Raw genomic sequence first — 25,729 nt, forward strand, 5'->3', positions numbered from 1 at the left:
GTTTCTAAGCATGCATTCTCGGACAGTAGTTTTTGTAAGCTATATATTTAGTTTTAAGGACCCCCTTAGTTTTAAGGCTATACAACAAACACCCATTTACTAAGAACTGTAGAAGCACATTGCGACCAAGGAGAACAATATCTGTTACAAATATTGTAACAAATAATATGAAATGTTATATAATCTATGGTCTCAATGGAATACGCTTAGATTGAACTGATAACGAAAACACAACAGCAATATATTGTAGGCTATAATCACACGTCCATGTCCATGAAAGAGGAGCGAAAAAGTGTATTTGTATATAGAAGCACTTAGATCCCCTCGGTAAGATACCATAGCACAGTGTCGTAGGTTATTATATAACCACATTCATTTTCGTTTAACCAAAAGTGTTAATATGATCTAAATTAGATATCAAGTAAAAAAAATTGAAATTTCTCCTATTATCTTACTGATATATCTGTTTAAGAGAAATGAGAAACAAAATGGTAGTACAAAATACATGCACAATCAATATGTATTTTACTGCATTTGCAAAATTTGATAAAGTATTCAAATCATATTGATTCTGCGTGCACATTATCTTCAGTTTCTAGTGCACATATTCTTACTCGTCTTTTGTGAGTGTCCTTTTTTGGTTCCCAACTTACAAACATTCAACATGTTTCCACAATATGTAAGCAGCCACTTATGATAGTATAAATGTAGTCATGTATTTCCCAAAAAAATGTTCCTATTTAAACTCTTCTTTTGTGAGTGCTCTTTTCTGGTTCCCAGCATTCATTATTTTTTCTCCGATATGGGAGTAGCCACATATTCTGAATGCATTGATGAGGTGTTGAACTTTCTCTCTAGCAGGCTTGTTACCTCGCCATTTCCACAAAATATTGTAGTTGATCATGACTGGTGGTTCTCCTAAAATTATGTTTACATTTTAACATTATTCTAAAGTAGCAAGATAGAAATGTCTAATTCTAAAACCATAGGTATGGAAATATAACACATTATCAATGTGAGTTACCGCCAACTGGAAACAGGATTATATAGAGCCTGCAATTGGCATTATATTCTATTAGTTTTACTATACCTAAACAATGATTAACAAAATAAATTCTGCAACAACTATTTACAAATACGTTTCACTTTTATCAAACCCTATGCTGATGGAGATATTTAGTTTTTCATCCCGACTGTGAACAGGTAACATTTAAAGAAAGAAACGAAACCGTAAACAATAATGCATATAAAGCTACATGTGTTTATCCAGTATTTGACAATCATATTATTTTGTTTAAAATCAAGTCAGATACAACCAAAACAGCACAAACACTATAAAGTTTCTGATATATACAGCAAAATTACAGTCCAACAGGAAAAGCAATATTCAAAGAAACGTGGCAACACATATAAAGAGGGGAAAGTGTATACACTGACTGAGCACAAGTATAAGTTGTCGGTGGGTACTAGTGATAATCCACCGATAACTTATTGTTTTCCCTCTCAGGAAACTCTGATAAAAATGGATCCATTGCTTGAAAGGTTTATAAGGTTTATCTTCAGTTCATGACTTTAGTTGTTTTACTAAATGAAGATAGGGGATAACAACTCTTTGGGTCGTCTGTGTCTTTTCCATGTTTTTCTTGAAGGAAAACAAGTATACATAAACACAGTTGAATACAATAATAAAACACAGAAGAAGCAAGCAGATACAAAACACATGAAGAAGACAATAGTAGTGCCCCCACCTTTGAATGACTAGTAGCAAAACAACCAGGTGGGAGTATTGAAAGTCCATTTAATTTTTAATAAGAAGATTATATATACAAAAGTAAAACAGAAACTGACGACATATTAAAAGTTACCAGTATTCTTATCAAAGATAGAACATTTCAAATTTGGTAGTCGTGCTGATCAGAAAAGCATATACACATAAATGCATAAACATATAAAGGTATATCGACAATGCCAATTCTGAGGCAATACAAGACAGCTGAAGAAATCGACAGAAGTATCGATATTGTAGTACCTGAACATTTCGCCTCCATGACATCGTCATACGGAACACCAAGCTCATAAGCCACGTTCTGCACGGTCTCTATCTTCAGGTAGCTGCACAATGACAGGATGCTCTGATGACTCAACACAGGAACTTCATCTGGGTAATTCAATTTCCATACTTTAATGTTACATCAGCACTATTTATAGAAGCTGATTTGCATATGTTAATGTAACATTAGCTACATTTTATAGTTTATTTTGCAAGTTGTAGATATACAAGTCATACGTAAGCAAGCCATGTATATGATGAAAAGGAAATAATGCATGTATGCTAATCTAAGCATTTTACACGGAAAAAGGCGTATATTGAATCCGCAAATACTCAAATAAGGAAGTTTTTCAGTATTAAGCAAGGAGAGCAAATATTTGTGACAAAAGCAAGGAACAGTTTTTGATTTGCAAAGTAGATATCCAATAATATCAGTGATTGTGATAAAAAATGTCAAGTTCATATTGAATTGTAGGAGATCAAGGAACATTTTAATGAAAATTGAAAACTAGATTAGCAAATTGACCGGTGTATTTAAATGATCATTCTAACGTGGCTCGATTTTATTGCCAGTTAAACAAAGCAGAAAGTCAAGATCTGTGTATTCTACGATAAACAACGGTTGACGCGCGGACCGGTAAGAGAGCATTATGATGTCAAATTGCCGCATAACATCCGGTTATTTATTATTCGAATAAATGGAGCCAAGCATTATTTTTACCAAAATATTTCAATAACCATATAAGAATGGAAACAATCAAGGCCTTCTTGTGGTTTGTCTTCTAATTTATCACGGTTCATCGTTCAGATGTTTAGATATTAAACCACTCGGGCTGACGCCCTCGTGGTTAATTTCCTGCGCATCTGAACTCTGAACTGTGATAAATGTAGACGACAAACCACAAGTAGTCCTTGATTATTTGTTAAATGTTAAAGATTTAACTGATAATAAACACAAAAGAGACGGGCAAATGTTTACTGACAATAAAAACAAAATGTCGTATTTTATTATTAATTTAAAATGATTGTAACTAAAACAGTTAAACTGCGATCAATAAATAACTCCAATATAAAATTAGAAACTAGAGACAAAATGTAGATTACCGAAGACTGCTCTGTATTTGACAGATTCTCTAGCTGATCTTGTTGCGGGTCTAGAGGTCCACGAGCCACCCAATGACCTTGGTGTCATCACCCCTTGACCTTTATAAATTAAGCACCTTTCAGGTAATCATTTTCATATGTAAATACTGTTCTATTAATTTGAAAAAAAATGTGTTTTACTTATAAACACATTTTCTTGCATTTAATTGATATTACGTTTAGTGCTTTTTTCTTGCAAATATTTCATGAAACTTTACTAGTAAGTATTTTGTCCACCAGAAAACATTATGTTCTAGAGCTGAAAATTCAGTTTTCTGTCAGTTTTGAAACATGATAAAATTTGCAAAGCTAAAGAAGCAGGACTATAATACTGTAAGGTGCTGTTTGAACATTTCACATATTATTTATAAAATATGCCCCAATTTTCTAGTCCATGTAGAAACCAACGATGAACATTTGGTTTAAACACATGCGTCTAGCTGTACATGTTTTGCTGCTATCTAAGTTAAGAGAGTTAAAAAGTGATAAAATGTTTTCAGTATCGAATATCGTTTTCTTATAGAAACAAAATATCAAAATCGTAATAACACTGTTCATACTGATAAGAAGTAATGTATTACTTCTAGCACTGTCTAGAGAACTTTGCAGTGTCTAGGTGTCCAATTATATATTTAAGCAGGTGTATTTACAATGTAATCCAGTACCTCTTATGTAGTTATGACTTTGTCCTGCTTTGTTGTCCGATCGAAGAATTAATATTTGTTAGAATCAATGTATTATCTCTAGCATATTTGTTAACAACTACGTGTACATAGTAACATATTACCTCTTGCAGTGTTTGGAGTGCTCTTTGCTCTGTCTAGATGTCCAATCATATATTTGTTAGCATCTATATGAGCGCTGTGCAAGAATGGTTGGTCTTCCTCGCTGTCTTGGTAATAATTTAGTAAACCTGTAAGAAGGATAGAAATAAACTCAGTTTGATAATATTGTCTTATGAAACTACTGATATACTTTTCAAAACATGAACCAAACAATGCTAACTATTATTTGCACCTAGTTTTGTCGATGCCATTCTAAAGCAATTGTCCTTTCCGAGATATCTTCTACAAAGGATAATTCTAATTACATTTTACAATGAAAATAATAACCGTCTCGGTTTGACTCAGTATGTTCCTGATATTAAATGAAATATTGTAACTCAGACACGCTACCTACACAACCGCTTAAGCAAATCTCTACTGTTAAAGTTGTTGTATTTGTATTGAGTTTAACGTACCGTGGACACAGTTATAAGCAATACGATGACTTTCCAGCCTCACATGAAAAATCTACACCAAAAGCGAGGTTTCGGACAGAAAGCAACCACTCGGCCGCTGAGTCCACATTGTTGTGAAAGAATGATGGTCAAGAACTAAAGCTTGAATTAAAAAAACAGTTTTGTTGTTAAATGTACAGTTTTTTCTTTATGTTGAAAGGAAACATGTATTCTAATACAGTAAATCGTTTCTATACTTACCAATACACCATTTTGGAGTTTTTGTAACTTATTTCAGTTATACATTTTAGCCTTATAATGACGAGTAAGTCTCGGGCTGATATGGTATATACATGTACATGTACATATGTTTATTCATATCGTATTTAAGGTAGTTCTGCACGTTTGGATCGAAATTTTTTCTCCAATGTAGAATTTGATTTAACTCTGATTTTTCAAAATTTCATAATATACCTAAAATATTCAGCAAATAAAAAAGATAGGGTCGTGTGCTTGATTTTTTGCTAGACTGATTTGAAAAATTTGGACCTCACGCAATATTTCATAATGGGAGTCAATGGGAAAATAATTACTTTCATAACATTTTCGCGAATAGAAATATTTCTACAATGTAGATTTTGATGAAACTTCTCACAGTTGTAAATAAACACATGGCCTATAGTTTGGTGAAATAAAATGTATAGGTCCGTGTGCTTATTTTTGAGATATTTGACCATGATTAAAGGGAAAAGGACATTTCACGCTAATTATAAGACATTATTTTGATTATTTTAACGTGTCATATGTTTTAATATCATATTTTAATGTTAGAAATATAGCAACAGTGCTATTTTAATAAATTTACTCACAGATTTCAATTAATTCAGAAAATGATTTTCATTTCCGTACGCCGAATCCAGGCTTTATTCTACGTTTTCCGGATAAATGACATTACGCCATCACTTCCGGTTTATCAAACGTGCAGAACTACCTTAAGTTTATAATTACCGTAAGCTCTGTTTTCAGGATCTTTCCTTGGTTCTACAGAAAACGTTCTGTAGTTGTCTCTAGCACTACTCAGGAAAACTATGAAATAATTTTGAAGTGGGATTTCTTTCATCCTCTGTATATTGCCTTCCATCTCTATACAAATTATATCCTCATTTTTCAGGCGAATACTCGGTGAACGACTACCAGGGACCTCAAAAAGCCCCTCCTTTGACCGTCGTCTCAACGCCTTCTTCGCGAATCTTCTCTCCACTACCTCAACAAAAACCTTGACCAAACCCACATGCAGCAAGCTCTTGTCAAGAAATGTAAGGATATTACAAATGAAGGCATCTTCTACATACAGTTCGTACTCTTCAATCACCGCTGCACGGTTTTTCCTTAAATTCTTCTTTTTCACTTTCCCTATTGCGATCCTGAAATGCATTAGATTTCAGTATACTAAAATTTTAAATTAGTATTTTGCAAAACAATGATTTCTTTTGGAAATATAAACTCGTGGACTTCAACTTCTGAAGACAGAATGAATAAGTTCATTAAGATTTCATGTTGTGGTTCCCCAGGAAATTTGTCCCCCCCCCCCCCCCGTCCTCCATAAGTAATAATGATTTTATAGTATAAGATACACATTCTAAAACTTAGCTCATATTAATCTTGCAAAAATAATCAAACCCGCTGAAAGTAGACAAGACAAAGGTAGACTATATTTGTAAATAGCCTATATAAGTGCGAAAAGGATTTTATACGCATGTAACCATTGCAAAAGTCTTTTCATCCCTTCCATATGATCCTATGGAATAAGATAGGATGTACATGTATATGAATGACTGATACAATATGCAAACGTGGTTATCGTTCAAAACTAATAAATTATCGAGCAAACATTAATTTCATTGTTGATGCTTGTTATAGAAATAGTTGTGAACTATTCATGGAATGAGAAGTTGATAATATTAATATATCTGCACGACAAAGTCTCACTTTAATATTTAACTTGCATTTTCATATAGCGATAAATAGAAAGACATACTACGCTTTGTTCTTACCCGCTAAAACTCTGCACTTGAAAAGTGTAGCAGTTCTGTGTAGATGGACAAAGCATTGCCGTTCGTTTTGGTATAAGCTCGAGCTCCCCATCGTCACGTGACTGGAATATGACGATTTCTGACTCTGGATCATCGATGTCATTGGGAATAGGTAAATGAACCATGATGGGCTTCATAAATACTACACTTTCATCATGGTAAACTTTGATAATATCCGATATTGCTAAAATATTCCGACAAAGGTTTGGACACTGCTCTTTGTAATCAAACATTCTGTCTCTGTTTATTTGGATTAACTGAAATGAAAACAACACACAAACGGAATAATTAAAACATATATATGTTCATCCCTAAATTACTATATGTGACAGTCTACACATGTATATGCAATATTACTGTCAAAATGATTAACTGTTGATTTTTCATAACATAGCACCATTAAACAGTGAACCAGATATGTTTTAGTAGATTTATTGAAGGATGCGGCAGTAATTTGTTCGTGTGTAAGTGAGAGATTTCGAATTTTATACACGTGGTTTTTAAGTTAGTTTTCTGTGAATTTGTGGCTCGATTATTGAAGTAAAGATTTAGCAGTAAAAAAACAATGTGAATGTATCAGTATAACCAGTGTGCATTTTTATACGTTATTTACGGCAAAATGAATGATAACAGCTGAGTGGTCCCCTTGTTTTTGTGGCCTATATCATAATCAAAGTTCTTCGTCATATTCCATGGGCCAATTCTATATAAAAAAGAAAAAGCATTTTCTGAAATCTACAAGGTATGTTTTCATGCTTTATTATTTATTTATAATTGAACTTAAAACAAATATGCCATGATGTGTCTTTTTAGAAACTGCACTAAATATTGTTTAACATTCATAACATCGGACCTGTTTTAGCAATCGAATGTCTAAAATGAAAAATATAGGAAAATGTACTTGTGGCAGTGAAGTCCCTAATAGTTTACAGACCACTAGCGCTACAACTGTTTTATATTCACATCAGGAATAAGTTGATCGATTCCAGCACTTTTAAGGGAAGAAACTGCATCTTAAACGGTGAGATCAACATTACTAATCAAAGACTTGAGACGTCTGGTGGGGCGGGTTTTGACAGATTTATTTTCTGTTTGATGGCAACTATTGTGTACCTCAATGCATTCATTAACAGTTAGGATAAAGCAACGAATAACTAAATTTACATTGTCTATTGAAATGCCATGTCGCCTGTAAAAAATAAAACTTTTTAAACAAAAACAACAAACAGTTTGCATGCAAATCAAAAACAAAACTTCATTGTGAAATATTTAAACATCCACCACTATCCCACTTAAAAATTGTGCTATTAACACTCTATTTGTAAAAAGGCAAATGTCAAACTATTAAATACGCCTTAAATCTAAGATGAACTTTATGTGACCTCACATGAAGTTATTAAAATTGTCCGCTGGAAATCAGTGATGTAACCATGGACTGGAATACATTATCATTGATAGATCTTATATAATCTAAATGGTCATTGTGAATGAGACTGCTTGGTCATTTGTATTTCATCCATGGAACTATTTTGCGTAGCGCATGAACATCTTTTTGATGTGATTAGGAATAAAATAAGGATTCTGTGATTGTCATAAGTGCACTTATAACTTGTATAGCTGATAACCCCACCCCAAACAAAATCACTGCTATCTAGCACCCACCCCCAACCCCCTTCAACGTAATCTTTCTTAAATGTATCTTCATTTGAAATCAAGTTTCTAAAATTCATCAGATGTCAATTGATTCTTGCAGATTTCTTTTTCAACTTCTTAGTTGCTTTCCAAAACTTTTGTGGATTTTTACTAGGTAAAGATGATACAATACAATACAATTTTTATACACTACAATACAAATTTTATTTAAAGAACAGAAAACATTAGCTAAGTATAGCTATTTACCGACATAGACAGCAAAGCAAATAACATGCAAATCAACATATAAGTTATTACACATATACTATCACAACATGGGCATATGCATAGAATGTAAATACATGTTAAGACCTGTGAGAATTGTGCTTATCTTGACCAAAGGCCTAAATACTTCTCTAAAACAATGACAACAAAGAACCCGACAACTTTGTTTATTTAAGAAATGTATTAAAAAATCCACTATTACTTCAAAACAGATTTGAGGTAAACTGATAAGCACAACTCTACCAAGGGATCAATAAGAGTTCTACCAGTAATTAAAATCATCACAAAGACGTAAGGTGATATATTAATATACTGTAGATAATATAAGAAAAATAATGGCAAACAAACATGCATATGCCCCTCAATCATATTACATGTACATATCACAACTTTTGACACACATATAGAGCACAATCAAGCACAAATATGTAGAAGGTACAAACGATGTGAAGTGATGATACTTTCTTTTTTCTGATTAAGATGAAATTAAGTACGCAATTCTGCAAAGACGCTTATTACTAATTTTGACTGATCTGTTCTAATAATATTTTTACTTGCACATCTAAGTCTACTCAAGCGTCCGTTTTCTGTTGTTTCGCTGTAACGAGTTACGTACTAAAGGAAATAACTCGTATTGGAATAGTGCATAATATTTTCGCGTTTACCTGTGTTAAATATAAATCTAATGGTCTCCCATTCGGTACTAAGACACAAATCAAATAGTTTACTTTCTGAAGAATTGATGATTATGGTCTCTTTGTTTTATAGACAAATAATGTCAATTTCATAAAAAAAGCCTTCTTTTTATTGCAGTCTGCCAAAAATTAATACGGCTTACTAAATTATTAATTAAAGAAAGTGGATTAAATAAACGAAACACTTACTAATTTTTCAATTTAAGGGCTCGGACATTATTGCATATTTAAATAAATGTTCACACTCTACAGGTATATAACCCATACCTTAGTGATACTTATAAGGTATAAGTCAATAAAACGTCAATCCTTTAGTAGCACGATAAGCATATTTTATTTGCTGTTAAATTTTCATTTAACGCACAACTCTGTCTGTCACTTGGTAATCTTCTCAACCTTTACTACGATATTTTTTATACATTTTAGGATTTCATTTCCATTGCAATCATTTGTTAAGCCCATTTAACAGTACAAAAGTATTATAGTAATGTAACAGCGGGCAGCTACCTAAACAGTGTTCTTGGATTCTGCACCAGTTATAACCTGTTCTCCGCAAATAACTGTCAACTTCCCTACATCAATCAGAGGCGAAGGACGACAGAATTCAGACAATGTCCCCTATCTAAATATAGAGCCGCGGTCTTCATACTGAGCTAATTGGACGGGCTTGGCATATAGAACAATGCAAAAGTACGTACCTTAAATGCTAAAGATGTTAATTTGGAAACACAATCATCTGGGAAGTTTAGACGAACTCTGTCATCTTCCGGACAAATATAGCAGTATCCAGCTGGTGTTAGCTCCTTCATTAAAGCCATGTACTCTATAGTCGCAACAAAAGCTTGCATATATTTTGTCTTGAACTCGATCATTTCTTCCTATTTGAAAAAGGATAAAATAAGAAATCCATTATAAAAATCATACTTTTCATTAGTTCGAAGCAAGGAATCAAACTCAGCGTCTTCATGACGTCAAAGCTTTTCCCTGAAAAAAAATTAAATGACTCTTAACTGATGCACAACCGCCATTGCATCGCCATATAGGTTGCAGAAATACACCAGATACAGTCGTAACTGCATTAGTGCACAAGGCATTTTTGTCATTAGGTAAGTAATCATTTTCTCCATACAAATAGTAACTATTGTTTTTACTGATTGGCATTGTAAGAAATATCACACAAATCTTTATTTTTTTCATGTTCGGAATAATGAAAATAATATTACATCTAGAGGACTTTGGAATAAACATGTTTGACGTGAATCTGTCTTCAAAGTCCACATGCATAAAGCAATTCTTTGTATTACAACGCTAAAAGACGATGCAACATTTTAACTATGAACGATATAAGCACGCATTCTGCACGAGGTTCACATATAGATGTCATTCAATAGTTTCAATGTAAGACTGAAACATGTTACTTCAAGTGAACACAAGATGTAGAATTTCATGAAGGAATGATCTAATATTCACAAAATTACTTAAAAGTATAAATGTCACAATAGCAACAGGACTTGACACTATAGGACCCAGATTGTTAAAAATAGCAAGTTCATATATCATACCGGAAATTGCTTTTATCATAAACTGCAGTTTTCAGTCTAAGATATTCCCTTCTATTTGGAAAGAAGCAAAAGTTAAACCTTTGTTTAAATCGGGTGAGTGCACAGATGTCGATAATTACAGACCTATCTCGATATTATCAACACTATCTAAGGTAGTAGAGAAACATGTTTATGATTCTTTTGCTCAGTATCTGGAAGTGTTTCAGTTACTCCACTCGAAGCAGAGCGGATTCCGCAAAGGCCACTCTACAGAAACAGCTCTACTGCATATGTTAGACAACTGGGTGAAAGCTCTAGACACAGGGAAGTTAGTAGGTGCAGTCATGATTGACTTTAGAAAAGCTCTTGATTTAGTTGATCATAACCTGTTGCTGAAGAAATTACAAATATATAAATGTTCAGATGAAACTATTGACTGGTTTCAGTCATATTTAACAGACAGGAATCAAGTAGTCTGTATTGATAATGTTGTATCTTGCCAACAAAAAGTAACATGTAGGGTACCCCAGGGCTCAATACTTGGTCCCTTACTATTCCTTCTATTTATTAATGATCTTCCGCTGTTAATTTCTGATAATATTAACTTAGTTGATATATATGCTGATGACACTACATTATACGATGTTCATACCTGTAAAGCTACATTACAGTCAAACTTGATGCAAGCATTGCAAAAATTAGAGCACTGGTGCAAATATAATGGAATGCAATTGAATACTTCCAAACCCAAAGTTTTACTTATTACAACCCCTCAGAGAAGACGACATGTTTCAGAAAATATTTTATCTCTTCAGTAACATAATGTAAATCTTGAAATTAGCAATGGAGAGAAATTACTTGGCATTCATATTGAGAATACAATGAAATGGGACACCAATATTAGATATGTAACAAGGAAAATATCCTCGAAACCTTTGGCTGCTCTCAAAAATTCAACCATTTCTTGATTTAAAACACAAAATAATGTTTTATAACGCATATATTCAGTCACATATTGATAACTGTAGTATTATATGGTCAAATACAACACATTCTAATGTCAGTAAAATTATTCACCTTCAAAAACGTGCGTGTAAACTGATTTTTGGACAAAACTATAAAACCTTTGAAGATGCCATGAAAGAAATAAATCAGCTTCCCTTCCTAGATAAAGTTAAATTCAATAAAGCTGTAGTTATGTTTAAAATTGTAGATAGAAATTTTCCAATGTGTATATGTATAGACTTTGAACTTAAAGATGCAGATGATGTTAATCAATCCATTATTTTAAGATCAGACTGTGGTCCCACATTCAAAGTACCAAAATCAAACACAGAACTTTTCAAAGGAAGCTTATTGTATTCAGGCCCTGTTGTGTGGAATGATTTACCAGGTGATATAAGAAATTGTTCATCTCTGGAAGCCTTCAAACATAAGACCAAAGCCTTCCTTATGCAATAAATCAAAGTACCTCTATTGCATAGCTGATAGTTTGTTTAATTAAATTGAAAGGTATGTTTTCTAATTTGGATTGAATTTCTTTTAATACCTTTGTATGGCTTTAATACACCATTTGAATAATATGTCCATTTAAAGCAATCTGTTAATCTTTCTCTTAATATAAAGTTATATACATACATATGTATGTATTGTTGGGAGCATTTTAGTTTCTATTATGTGAATATGTGTATGAATTTTGTTGTGTCTTATGTACATAAAATGTGTTGTTTCTTTGTTTTATATCTACCATGTAAAATTGCTTAGAGGGCCCCAAGGTAGATTAGTATAATACTATGCTTATTGGGTAACCCTCTGTAAATAAAGACTTTACTTACTTACTTACTTACTTACTTCACAACCGAAAGTGATTTTGATTATACATAATAGTTAACAAATGTTCTATGTCATGCTTTTTCAATGGTTTTAATCAAATTTTGTGCAAGGGATTTGTGCATTTGAAATGTATGTCAGATAAATAGATATACACCACTATCTGCCGAAAACAAGCTTGTACATTTTATAATTCATATTTATATATAGAAGAAAATAAAATATTTAACATAATGAAATGTTTTTGCCATTTTTGCAGTTTACCACAATGAATTTTAAAAAGTTATCTTAGAAACAAGACAATAAATAGTTTTATTCAATCAGTATAATATGAAAACAAATGAAACGTTAAATACTGTGACAGGTGTGGGAATTTTCTCCTTTTCCTTCTTTTGACCTTTTATGTTGACCTTGAATACACCTTCTGGTAATAATTCAGATGAATCTAGACCTTGGTCGCGCTGAAATCAAATACAAGTTCACTATAAGCTAGAATGAACGGCAAACTATTCTCCCGACTACTGTTTTGAATATACTCTTTGCTTACTACTTAATATAACAGTCACATCAAGATTCTAGCAGGTCTTATATTTTGCACATTTTTTCCTGAAATCGCAGAGCAAATTTACTTCGAGATGACCGAAATTCGATTTAAAATAACAGATCTATAAAACATATAAAAAACATACCACGATTATACCAGGTGTGTCATACCATTCATCTCCAATCTTTAGTTTCACCTTAATTACCGCCCCTGGCGGAAATGCTGCTCCCGAAAAAGGCATGCGCATTGTTACCTAAGGAATAATAGAAATTTTCACTATCACATTTTGTGCATACCTTTAACGCGTGCTTCATTTCATTTGTAAAGCATTATGAAGCTTAGAAAAAAGTAGTGGACTGTCCAATTGGAAATAACATTTTATCATGAGATTCCCATTAATAAACGATTATCCAAGGGAAATTTCCTTTTGGGAAAAAAACTGGAAAGAAACGCAGCTTTATAGTAAATTAATGGAGACACAAGTTTAGCATCATAAAATAAATGTGCTAGAGTTGGTATTGTTGTAAAAAGAAATAACTGTTTTAATATGTTTAAAACATCTTACTTGTGCAACAAAATGCATTTTAATTTTTGTGGGAAATAGTATACTACTATGTAAAAGCACTAAGGTGTGAGTAATAATTTCTTTAAATATTTGTAAAAGTATTTTGCTGAAGCTTTTGTGTAATGTGTTCGGAGTAACACATTTTTTTCGTATAAAGGACGGTGTCTACTTAGCAGTGAGCGCAATGCCCAACTGTGCAGTACTGCATTACGGGAATTTCACGCCGTAGACACGTGAAATGATACCCCACCTAGTTACGTTATACTGACACTGGGCTGACTACCTGTAAATGCTGAGCGCCTAATAAGGAAACTATTGGTACAATTTTCACGTCTTTGGTGTCGCGCGGCCAGGGAGTGAACCCAAGAACTCGAAGCGGGCGCTTTATCACTAGGCTCCCGTGGCAGTTTGAAGGCATTTTACAAAGATATAAGTTGTGTATTAATAAATAACGGCCAATCATCTAAATACATCCCCGTACATGGACTGCGCCAAGAACGTCCCAATTATAACATGTACTTAATTTCTTTTAGATATATTGAAAAAAAGATGATTGTAAAAAGAATAAAGATCAAAGAAAAACAAATTAAAAAAGATATCTTCAGATTAAGCCACCGTTCTTAACAATGAGGGACAGGGACCTTTTGAGAAAACGTGTAAGTGTAAATACTAAAAACAAAATTTGTTGCATATTGTCATGAAGTATACTTAAAACATTTTATTGTTATATTTGCATCTGAAAAACATACAGACAGTTTGGTCGTAGCTAAATTTTGAGAATTTATTTACTTTAACAAAAGTGTAGTTTGTCTAACTAGGACATTCCATTGAAACAACTTTAGTATCTACCTTTTGGGTTGGATTAAATGTGCTACCAGTTTGTACAAACACGTCTGTAATAAACGAAGACCCGTCATCCAACTCTAGATTCTTCAGTACAACAGGTCTTTGTTCTATAGGGCATCTCATGACGTCAGAATGACAGATCTCTCCTAATACCTCGGCTGGTTCCAGGGCTATCACGCCTTCGCCTAATTCAAGCTGCTCGGCTATCCTACAGTATTTTAAGTTCATACAAAGTGAGCTTTGTGTAAAAGCTTGTCAGCGGTCCGGTTATTATGCTAATATTTCAACATAACTGGGACTGCGAAATACATATATGGGTATACCATAGACCAATTACGTAAAACGGAAACAAACAATGCTTTCATTTAGAAAGAGTCTCTTTGGATTGATATATTGCAACCGATGGTTCTCAGCTAGCCAGTGCATTTGAAATTGATCGCACAGAAAGCAAGGTAAAAGTCTCCATGGGATTCGAAGGCTTTGGTCTTTTTCGTCATATCTTTATTTCTGGCATTTGGATAACTCTCCGCAAATGAACTATCATTTTGCAATTTCATATTCTTATATTATTATTCACCGTAATATTTATACCAATTTTTTTAAACATAACTGTCGACCACTACCAAAAATGACTATAAATTCTGTGAAGATAACGTCATTATGTAATAAATGTGAACATGACGTATGTACATACCCAGAAGTTTTTCCGACGACAAAGAAAATATCCGTACACAGGCTCCCTATACGTTCTATTGTGTCTACATACTCGGCAGCTGAACACCTGCATATATATGACATATAGATAAATATATATACAAGGGCTTACAAGCCATATATGTGTCTCATATATGTATATCATTGCTCCACAACTGTATATATATTTTAGGAGTGGCTGTTTGATATAAAATACAATTGTTTCGTATTTTGATATCCGATACTGCTGCTCCAGAGAGATTTTCTACATATCTACAGATTACACATGTTTTCCTGAAAACATACGCATTAAAACTCGTTATTATTTTATTTACATTTTATTACTACGGAAGCGTGGAAGTACTCTCTTAATTTTGGAAAAAAATGGCTGAAGTCTGGAGGCTTGTCCCTATATTAATAGAAATTGCCTTACATGCGACCATCTTTGATCATAGAATGCATCACTTCAATAATGGCTGATATATTAGACTGTACCAGACGTCGTCTCTGAGCTATAACGTCTGTATCAAATCTAAACGAAACATATAAAATATACAAAAAAGACTTAGTAGAAATATAAGTGCAGCGTAAATTTTGCGTAATACAATACATATTCTTTCATTTCCTCTTTCAATCACGTCTTTTTGAGTCATTATCAACTACTGAAGGTCCGTGCTTCAAGCACGGACTCTTAGCGTGGTTTTAGCAGGGTAAAACGTTTTGGTTTTATTTCTGTATAAAAACTCGCATTTTTTATTTTCAGGACTTAGGACAATATATTATTATTTCATTCAGAATTTGAGATTTGTTTTTTTTTGTTCTCTCCAATATCGAAAGGCCCACCCGCTTAGCTCAGTAGGTAAGAGCGTTGGTCTACGGATCTCGGGGTCGCGAGTTCGATCCTCGGGCGGGGCGTATGTTCTCCGTGACTATTTGATAAACGACATTGTGTCTGAAATCATTAGTCCTCCACCTCTGATTCATGTGGGGAAGTTGTCAGTTACTTGCGGAGAACAGGTTTGTACTGGTACAGAATCCAGGAATACTGGTTAGGTTAACTGCCCGCCGTTACATGACTGAAATACTGTTGAAAATGGCGTTAAACCCAAAACAAACAAAACAATATCGAAAGAAAAAAGAATATATACTCGTAAATTCCAGTTGTTTCATTGGTAAGTAAATGGACACGGCCACATGGAGGTTGTTGGATTTAATGTCGCACCGACACAATTATAGGTCATATGGCGACTTTCCAGCTTTGATGGTGAAAGAAGACCCCAGGTGCCCCTCCGTGCATTATTTCATCACGAGCGTGCACCTGGGTAGAACCACCGACCTTCCGTAAGCCAGCTGGATGGCTTCCTCACATGAAGAATTCAACGCCCCGAGTGAGGATCGACCCCACATCAATGATGGGCAAGTGATTTGAAGTCAGCGGCCTAAACCACTCGGCCACGGAGGCCCCCGCATGGAGGTTCAAAGAAGTGATATTCAGCGTAAAAAGTGTTATTCTTGTAAACAAACTTGACCGGAACAAATGCACGTACTTTACCAGTACTATATATAGATACGGGAAAAACTGATCTTCTGAGAAAATTTCTACACGAGGTGGGTTGAGTGTGACTGTCAGACATAAAATATACAATAAATTAAAATATATTTAATAAAAAATCGCATAATCAATCTCGTATTTGCTACTTATATCAGATATGAACCACACTGCTTTTATTTCACTGCAGTCAAAAAGTAAAATACTTCCGGTAAATATCCGAGTCAATGGACCTGGTCACGGTGACATTCACCTCGGCGATTTGGCCACAGTCAATATCACATAGGCCAGGTCAATGATAAGCTTAGACATTCATCTCATTATCATACAGCTGCTTAACATTCAGAAATGCATTCATCATGAAATTGTAAAATATCAACATTATCATTATTATGATTATATCATAATATCAGTCACGGTACATCCTTAAAATCTTTAACAGCGATGAATGAAATCCTACCTCAGTCGTTTGAGAAGGACTTTGGTGCTCTTCATGAAGTTGAGCATGGCCGCCAGGAAGCTGCTGTATAGAGATTTCATCTCATTGACGTCGTCCTCGGCCAGGTCAGGACAGTGGTAGCGACAGTGGATGCTGATACTGTAGAACAACCCGTGCACAGGGCGGAGTAATGGTACAATATCCAGTCCAAATCTACACAGGAAAATAAAACGTCCATATTTAATCGTTTATGGGTCAGTCACACTGCACCGTACAGCGTTAACGGACGCCCAACTTATAGAACAATTGCGGTATAAAGTTATCCGGTGACGAAAGGCATCCCCCGCACTTGCTCGGTGCTCTCGCGATCGGTGTATGGGGCGCATAAAACAGACAAAACGCGCAAGATCAACACACATATACAGGACTAACAACGTTTGATTAACGGACATAACTGTACTAGTAACGGACTTGTACCGTGTAAAACGTAAGCGCAACGCATGAATATGTTTCTATCGGTCACGTTACGGACAAAATGGGTATAAAGAGCCCGGTATTTTTTGTTCCGACACTCAATTATATGTTGATCAATGAACTCAAAATCTCAAAGTTTCGGGAGGTCCTTACCCATGAAATGCAAGAGGACATATGAAAGTTATGATGTAATTGGGTATACATACGACCACAGGCCAGGTGACCTGTAGTCAAAATATCAAATGAAAGCAGAGAACCCCAACAACCATAGTGTATGAGAGTTATAGCCAGGGACACCACGTTTAAAATCATTATTCATCAGTTTTGTCCAGTGGACCATCGTTTCACGTCTGTTATTTATCAGTTCTATACGTTCCTTGTCAGTTATTGTCCGTTGAACATAAGTTACATGTCCAGTGAATCAGGTCCACCGGACAAGAACGGATGCGAACCGGACAAGTACAGAATAAGGAACACACGAAAAACGAACAAAACGCATACCAGCGTATTGCTACCGTACATCTAACGGACAACTTTGTCCGGTGATGTACGTTCCAAATTTTGAACATTCTCAAAACTTCCACATCGCCGGACAAGGAGCGCAGGCTCCGCATGAGAAACGGAAAAGAAACGTATGCGAAAGTGGTATGTATAGCGGCAGCAACAGAATATCTCCGAAAGGAAAGTCACATTAAAAAAGTGGTATCCGCTACAAAACCAAACAGAAATGTAGAGTATGCATGTGCGTATACATAGCGGACATTTATACTACGTAGAATTAATGACAGACAAAACTATGCCGCCCTGGAACGGAATGTGAATAAAGAACCTGTTCATTGTTTTGAGATTATTCAATGCCAACTTTAAATTAATGACGTCCTTTTACTTTTACAATAAACATATTTATGTAACCAGTACAGGAATGGGATGACATCTTTTGAAAAATAAAAAAGATTTTTTTTGTTTCATGAATGGGATTGAACATAATTTACTGTTTCATTTTGTTTTTGGAAATAACAAAAGGAAAATATCTGAAATTTAAAGAACGCAGTCTAACGTCATGGCAGTTTATGCACAAGAAAACTGATATTTGCCAGCATTTTTGTAATGTAAGTGGTTTGAAAATAAGAAAAAGTTGGAACCTTTGAAGAAAGATTGACATGACTTCTCCATAGACAGAAGTTACATCTGTAGCCAGTTCCATCATCTCGGCCATAACCTTTTGTGAGTACCTGTATGTAGTTAACAAAGTGTCAGTGAAAGATACACTATGATCACCTTTCACTGTGATATTACATCATTAGACATTGATTTGTGTCTTGAAAAACTTCATTTCGTATATTACAAGTTCTGAACTAACAGTGTATGTAAAGCTGCAATTAAATGTCATATCTATAAAGCTGCTTAATGTTTGTTTAAAAAACTTCAAGTTGTTGTGGTCTTACATATTAATACTGCATTTTCTTATAATTTTTATTATACAATTTATGTGTAGTTTTAAAATACAAAGCTCGTTTTATACGCACAGACTTGTTTGTACTGGTGACATATGAGCCGCTCCATTAGAAAACAAACACAATGCGTTTGCGACCAGCATGAATCCAGACCAGCCTGCGCATCCGCGCAGTCTGGTCAGGATCCATGCTGATCGCTAACGGTTTCCCTAATTGCAATAGGCTTTGACAGCGAACAGCATGGATCCTGACCAGACTACGCGGATGCGCAGGCTGGTCTGGATCCATGCTGGTCGCAAACGAACTGTTGGTTTTCTCATGGTGCGGCTCATAAATACTTTGAAGTAATTGGTCATATGTCAGATATGAAATTTAGGCATAATAAATCTATAAATTTCATCAACATAAGTAAAGTTGAGGCCTCGTCCAATCGACTTCAAGTCAGGTCTCGGCCGATTGGCTTCAAGTCAAAAGCCCCTCTTCTCTTCAGGTTCGAAACTTCGTCCAGAATTCGGATTTTTTCAAACTGGCATTTTCCAGTTGGCAAAGGCTCATGCTATAACATGATTAAGCTATAGAAATATACATCATTTGTCACTGTGCAATACATCTTGGTCATTGTAACTATTTCAAAATAAACAGAATTTAGGCATTTGACCATAGCCTGTATTCTAGGACCTGTTCTTACTCATTCTAAACATTCAGTTACATTCCATAGTTATATTGCTAGCAACACATATATTTGTACATTTCTATCTGTTCATGTTATTTGTTGTCAAAACAATTTCTAGTGTTAGTATACAATGATTTCTAATAAGCTGCTGACTTTTCATGTATATTTTCTCTGGTTACTACACGATTAGATACCAGATGACTCCCAGGCTGGTTCCTGTAGCATAGTCAGGCCTACAGCTCAAATTTAACGTGCATATATCAAACAGAAAAATACGGTATATAGTACAGTACTTTTCTTTTAGGTAGTCGTCGACTTTTGTCCATATCTCTACAACATTGTGTAGGAAAAGCTGCAGATTGTTTATGTCCTTGGCATGGCTAACAACATCTTCATCTGTGTAACTAAAATACATAGAATGCTCATTTCATTCTACCTACATCAGTCCTATTAAATATTTTTACAGCATCCGTTTGATATTCATGAAATATATACAGGATAACTATTCTAAATGGAAAGTGGCATTTACAAATCTTGATTCATAAGCAACATATATTCGTAGACGTAAGAAATAAAATATATTTTCCTTTATAGGGACAAATAACAATTTCTACGATAATTAAAATGACTTTATATTTTATTCTCTATATCACTCGAATCTGCCATACATTTTTCCTGTGTTATTGCAGTGTAAATCGTGTCTTTGTCAAAAAATAATCTAGAGATTTTCTGTAAACACATTGTTCTTGGAGCTACATTATATACATATTTGAGTAAACGTAACACCAAATCATATTAGGAACGACCTGTCTATTGTCAAGAGCTGTTATTTATGTGTTTTGCTTGTAAATATCTGTTGTTTGAGCTTACGTGTCTTTCTCTCGGATTAGAACTCTGATACGGCTACTCATATCCACAGCTTCCTTGATAATCCTCCTCAACTTTTCTATGTCATCTTCCTTCAAGTCTCTGTGAAGCAGAAATAAAATATCAGAAATTACTTAGTGCATCCTGGTCTTTAATCCTGTTAGGTTGTATCTTGATAATAAAGTACTGCATTCTTCCACTCTGACAACTGATATGACTCATCGTTAATTTTGGTTTACTGTATAACCTAAGTATTAATATTTGATTTGTATACCATGCTTTATATAGTTTCTTATGCTCATACAATGTATATATTTCACGTGATTACATAAGTGTTTACTATATGAAAATATTGAATGTTAAAGGATGATGTACAATGTACATGTAAAATTTCTGTTCTGTCCTGTTCTGTATTCATAAGAGTATCTATATCTGTTACAAGAGCTACAAAAACTTACAAATGGACGTTTAAACTTAACTCTGACATCTGATTAATTCCTTTAGAGTTGCATTATCATGCAAACCGATACTTTAGTTGGAGTAATATATATTCTACTTACCCCTCTTTTTTCATGAGCAGCTGACTTGACTCCCACAGCTTATCGACTTCCATCCTCATCTTCATAATGTTCGGCTTCCGTGATACACCAGACGCTATACTAGAATAATTTTAATATTGAAAATAAATTACTTTTCTATCTTGAGTTTTGTTCGAGGGAACATGTATCTATAGTTCTACTCGGTCCTTGATATCTATCTATAGGTTATTAGATTTGCATCGAGAAATATGCACTAGTTCTGTGCGGTTTTAGGGGAAGATTATTATTGCGTGATGCAAATCTAATAATCTTTTTATTACATATGCATTAAAAGTTATGCTTTTTATATAAATGTGTTCGTAAGAAAAATATCGCCGCTGAAGAAATTTTTAACAACACACATGTATTTGACGTGACAAATGAATTCATTCACCCGATATGAAATGTGAACGTCAGTATGAAAAATTATGTTTCAGGTACGGAGTTTATAACCGAGTAAGTAATAAAGTTCTGCTTTTTTAAGCCTTACACTGCTAAATTTCTATAATGAACTTGTCCTACTTTCAATTTGGACAGTACCATTAACTGTTAAAAGGGGTGCTTACAAAAAAGATACTGACTGAATAGCGAACCGTGTAGGTCATGATCAGATTGCACAGATGTGCAGGCTGATCATGATCTGCACTGGTCGCAAAGGCAAAATCAGTCGTGGCCAGTATGATAAGGGTTAATACGTATCAAACAAAAGTAGATGCAGCGTTACGTCAACCAGCCTTAAGTTTCCCGTCTTGCTTGATTTAAAAACGTAATCATATTCAACATATTTTAAACTGTGCGGAGGTGACTATGGGATAAAAAATCGTAGACTGACATTTGATTTAAAAACTGTTTAGGTCTTAGATCGATATTCTGCAGTTGTAGATTGGCGTTCATTGTAGGCCGGGTATGCAATCCGAGATGAACAATAAAAATGTCTGAGTCATTGACAGACTTACACGTTCGGCAAGAAGTCCTAAAACTAAGGGAGCACATGTTTAATGTAATGTAAAGATGTTTTATTTTTTAAGTTTTTAATTTAGAAGTATCATTTCTAAATTTGAGTATTACTATTGTATACTATTTGATAGGTTTATTTCCTGCTTTGGTTAGCGGAGCATTGCGCGTTAAGCTAGTCTTAAATTTCATTCCAGTCAATTTTGGTTTAGTCTTGGCATTTTTATGTACTTTTATGAGATTAGGTGATTAACTTGCAATTTCATTTGTAGATGCATTTTTATTACCAATTTATTGTTATATTAACCTTGAAGATTCTTGATATAAATCCTCTAGTTGTCATTTTTTGCAATGATTGCTTGATATTACCCAGTTTTTCAATATTTTTGTGATAAGCTTGAGTCTTTCTTATTTGCCTGTGATATGTCTTCCTATGTCATACCCTATTATATGCCAAGGACCACAATGGAAATAAGGGATTCTTCTTTCTCTTGTTTGTGTCATCCTTGCCTATATAATGTTGATGACATGGTTGTATTTAACATATTTTGTTCATTGTTGTTTGTATGTTTTATATGGTGCCATGAAATTGTACATTGTATGCGGAAATAAATCTATCTATGTAAATCCACCTTATCCAGTTCCTTCTACATGTACACACTCTAAACCTTGGAAAACATCTAACACGTAACGTAGTAAAAATATGTTATGGCACTAATATTCCCACTTTTTCTCAAAAAGATTTTATTAAATTTCATCTATTTTATTTTCCATGACAGTTCCTTAACATTCTTGTTCGATATAAAAGTACTGCCTAGTTATTTTAAAAGCCTCTTTTACTAAAGTCAGTTTATCTCTTGTTTAATAGCCCCGTCCTAAATAGTTTAACAGATGTTTTTATGACTTGCAATTCTGTTTCTATATAAAACTTCTTAAAAGGCAAAATGAAACTATTTAGAACCTTTCGTTTTTCATTATCAGCCGTTCCTTTTTTATATTACTTAGACATTATCCGATTGACCACTTTAAAGTGTTTTAACTGGTAGTAATGATCATTTTCTCATTTTTACGAAGTTTATCGTTATTCTTATTTGAAAATGATTATTAAATACGGAAGCAACCTTCTTTTTGATATCCAAATGATTTTTGAATTGAAGTCTGTTTCCCGATTAAAATACCTTAACACGCAATTTGCTGGGTTTACATAAGCATAATAATTATGTAGTTCTGAGGACTTCTTTATAATGGAAATATATAGACACATGTATACACACGGAACAGAATTATGGTGTTAGCTTTATAAAAATAAAGATATCTCAGTCATTTTCCAGCTTTTAACTTGCTAGCGGACATATAAAGATAAGAACATTTATGCTGCGGTAAATTATGAGGTAATGTATTTTATATATTCCTGTAACCTGTATATATTAATGCAGATCTTTGTCTACTTACGATCTGGAAGTTTCGAAAGCAGGCAATTTTATATATAGTATATATTGCTTTTCAATTTAAACTTTCTCAAATACTGATTTCCGAACAATTTCAAATGTCATATACGACATGGAATTCTGTCTGCCTACCCAGGTCTATACTGAATGTTCATCTCCGAGATGAACAATTTCGAATGTCAATCTACCATCTAGATTTTTTTTAAGATTGATCATCGATTGCAGACCCGGGTTGGAAGTTGTTTTACGACCTGAATAATTTTGAAAATTGAATGTCGATCTACGACCCGGACAATTTTGAATGTTGATCTTCGATCGTATACACCCAAATGTATATTGAAGTTCGGTCTATGACTCCATACAAGGGCCACCCACAATTGCAGATCCGGGTCTACATTAAATGTCGATGAACGATTGCAGGCCTGAATGCCAATCTGCGACCATAACAATTTGATTTTTGAATGTCGATTAACGACCTTGATATTTTTAATATTAATCTTCGAAAGCAAACCCTGAACTACACTGAACGTCATCTACAGCTTGGACTTCTTCAAAAAATGACCTGAATGTCGATCTACAATTGAAGACTTTGGTCTACATCGAATGGCGGTCTACAACCTCATCAGTTTTGATTGAAACTATGTTGATCTACGATAGTCGATGTAATAGCCTACAAAACTTATATTTTGCTTTAAGTACAAATTTCTTGTATGTTTACTGTAGTGTAATAATTTCCTTTGCAAGCTTATTGATGTAACAATGTTTGGTCGTTTTCATGAAATGAAACAAGTATCTTATCAGACGGAGACTTGAAACACGATCCTGCATTTGTTTTACACGAACTCTTTTATTCAGTTTTGGTTTGGCTCATTTACTTGGCCATCAAACTTAACGAAAGCTCTTTTTATTCATTGATTTAAAAGCCTTGAGAACTTGGCATTAACTTTGATCAGATTGTTAGAGCACACAGTATTTTGTTGAACATGGAAACAAAGTGAATAAAAATCAGTGACATATACACAGTGGTCAAATGTGTTAAGTGAAAAATGCAGTTACTATTAAGAAATAAAAGTCCAATTCCGTGTTACATATCAGTTGAAATTAGTTTCTGTTTTTTTCTAAATCCATTGAATATCTAAAGTCGAACATTGTCTATAATCTTGATAAAATGGAATATTTGGTCAAAAGCTCATGGTGATTTATCATTACTAAAATTCGACAACTGATTTTGATTAATAAGTGAAAAAGAAAGAGCACACGTTAGATTTAATCGTTTTACACACGACACAAAACATAACACAATTCTATCAATATATAATACCTTCTTTTTGCAGATCTTCGTTCTAAATTTTCCAGATTGTCTGAATCTGTTTGATCCATTGCTGGTCTGAACGGTTAGAATAAAGAATATAAAATTGCCTTAATTGTCATTTACGGTACATTATGATATTCAGATAGACACACCTACATCAAAAATGCGTCCGTACCTCTGCCATTACACAGGTATTCAACCTCTCAATCAGCTTCAGAATATCTATTTCTGACAGTTTTATTCTTTTTCTCACTGTCGAACTCTACATACAATTCTTGTAAAAGCTCATTACAGCATAAAATAAACGCTAAGCATATATCAAAGATTTGGTTTCTGTTAGTCAGAGGAACGGCTGCATTGTTGATGCAAGATTGTAAGATCTTTTTGACTGTTTTGTTACAGTCTGTGTAAATACCTTACATCCTTGACCTTCCGCCATAACTTTAGGCTATCCTTCTTCAAACTTGAGAATACAATTGGTGGAAGTTTCTTGGCAGTGGTCTTCTTTTCTCTCAACAGATGGTTTGCCATCATTGCTTTCAGGTCTTACTCTTCATCGTGTTGCCATGATTTAATGCAATTTCTCCACGGTAATAATTGCCAATTAAGACTGTCTTTTATATTCACAAGAAAGCAAAAATGTTAACATCTATATTGCCCATTGTTATAATAGTGAAATGTGATAAACAAAAATAACTGTCAATATTTCTTTTCTTTGGGCTCTTGAAGTCAATTAAATATCTTTTTTTCTAAAATGGAATTTCGCTTTATCAATGCTTGGGGCGTGACCAATCCATTTGATTACATCTCACGGACTGACCCAGTCAAGAAATCTGCTACTGCTA

The 25,729-nt window shown here is 34.0% G+C and overlaps 1 protein-coding gene across 1 annotated transcript; it reads right to left on the bottom strand.

The window, feature by feature from the left end:
• Positions 1–25,415, bottom strand: LOC123532272 (uncharacterized). The gene is made up of 18 exons (XM_045313679.2): positions 25,300–25,415; positions 24,894–24,959; positions 21,153–21,251; positions 20,596–20,694; positions 20,019–20,129; positions 18,741–18,830; positions 17,146–17,337; positions 15,570–15,668; positions 15,138–15,224; positions 14,447–14,651; positions 13,178–13,285; positions 9,816–9,995; positions 6,467–6,762; positions 5,421–5,836; positions 3,981–4,106; positions 3,155–3,253; positions 2,030–2,158; positions 1–918 (listed from the first exon to the last, which is right to left on the bottom strand). The coding sequence occupies exons 1-18, from the start codon at positions 25,413–25,415 to the stop codon at positions 737–739; spliced, it is 2,700 nt and encodes an 899-aa protein (XP_045169614.1). The 3' UTR covers positions 1–736.
• Positions 25,416–25,729: the final 314 nt, after the last annotated feature.

The sequence above is a fragment of the Mercenaria mercenaria genome, chromosome 11 (genome assembly GCF_021730395.1).
Source record: "Mercenaria mercenaria strain notata chromosome 11, MADL_Memer_1, whole genome shotgun sequence".
Lineage (NCBI taxonomy): Eukaryota > Metazoa > Mollusca > Bivalvia > Venerida > Veneridae > Mercenaria > Mercenaria mercenaria.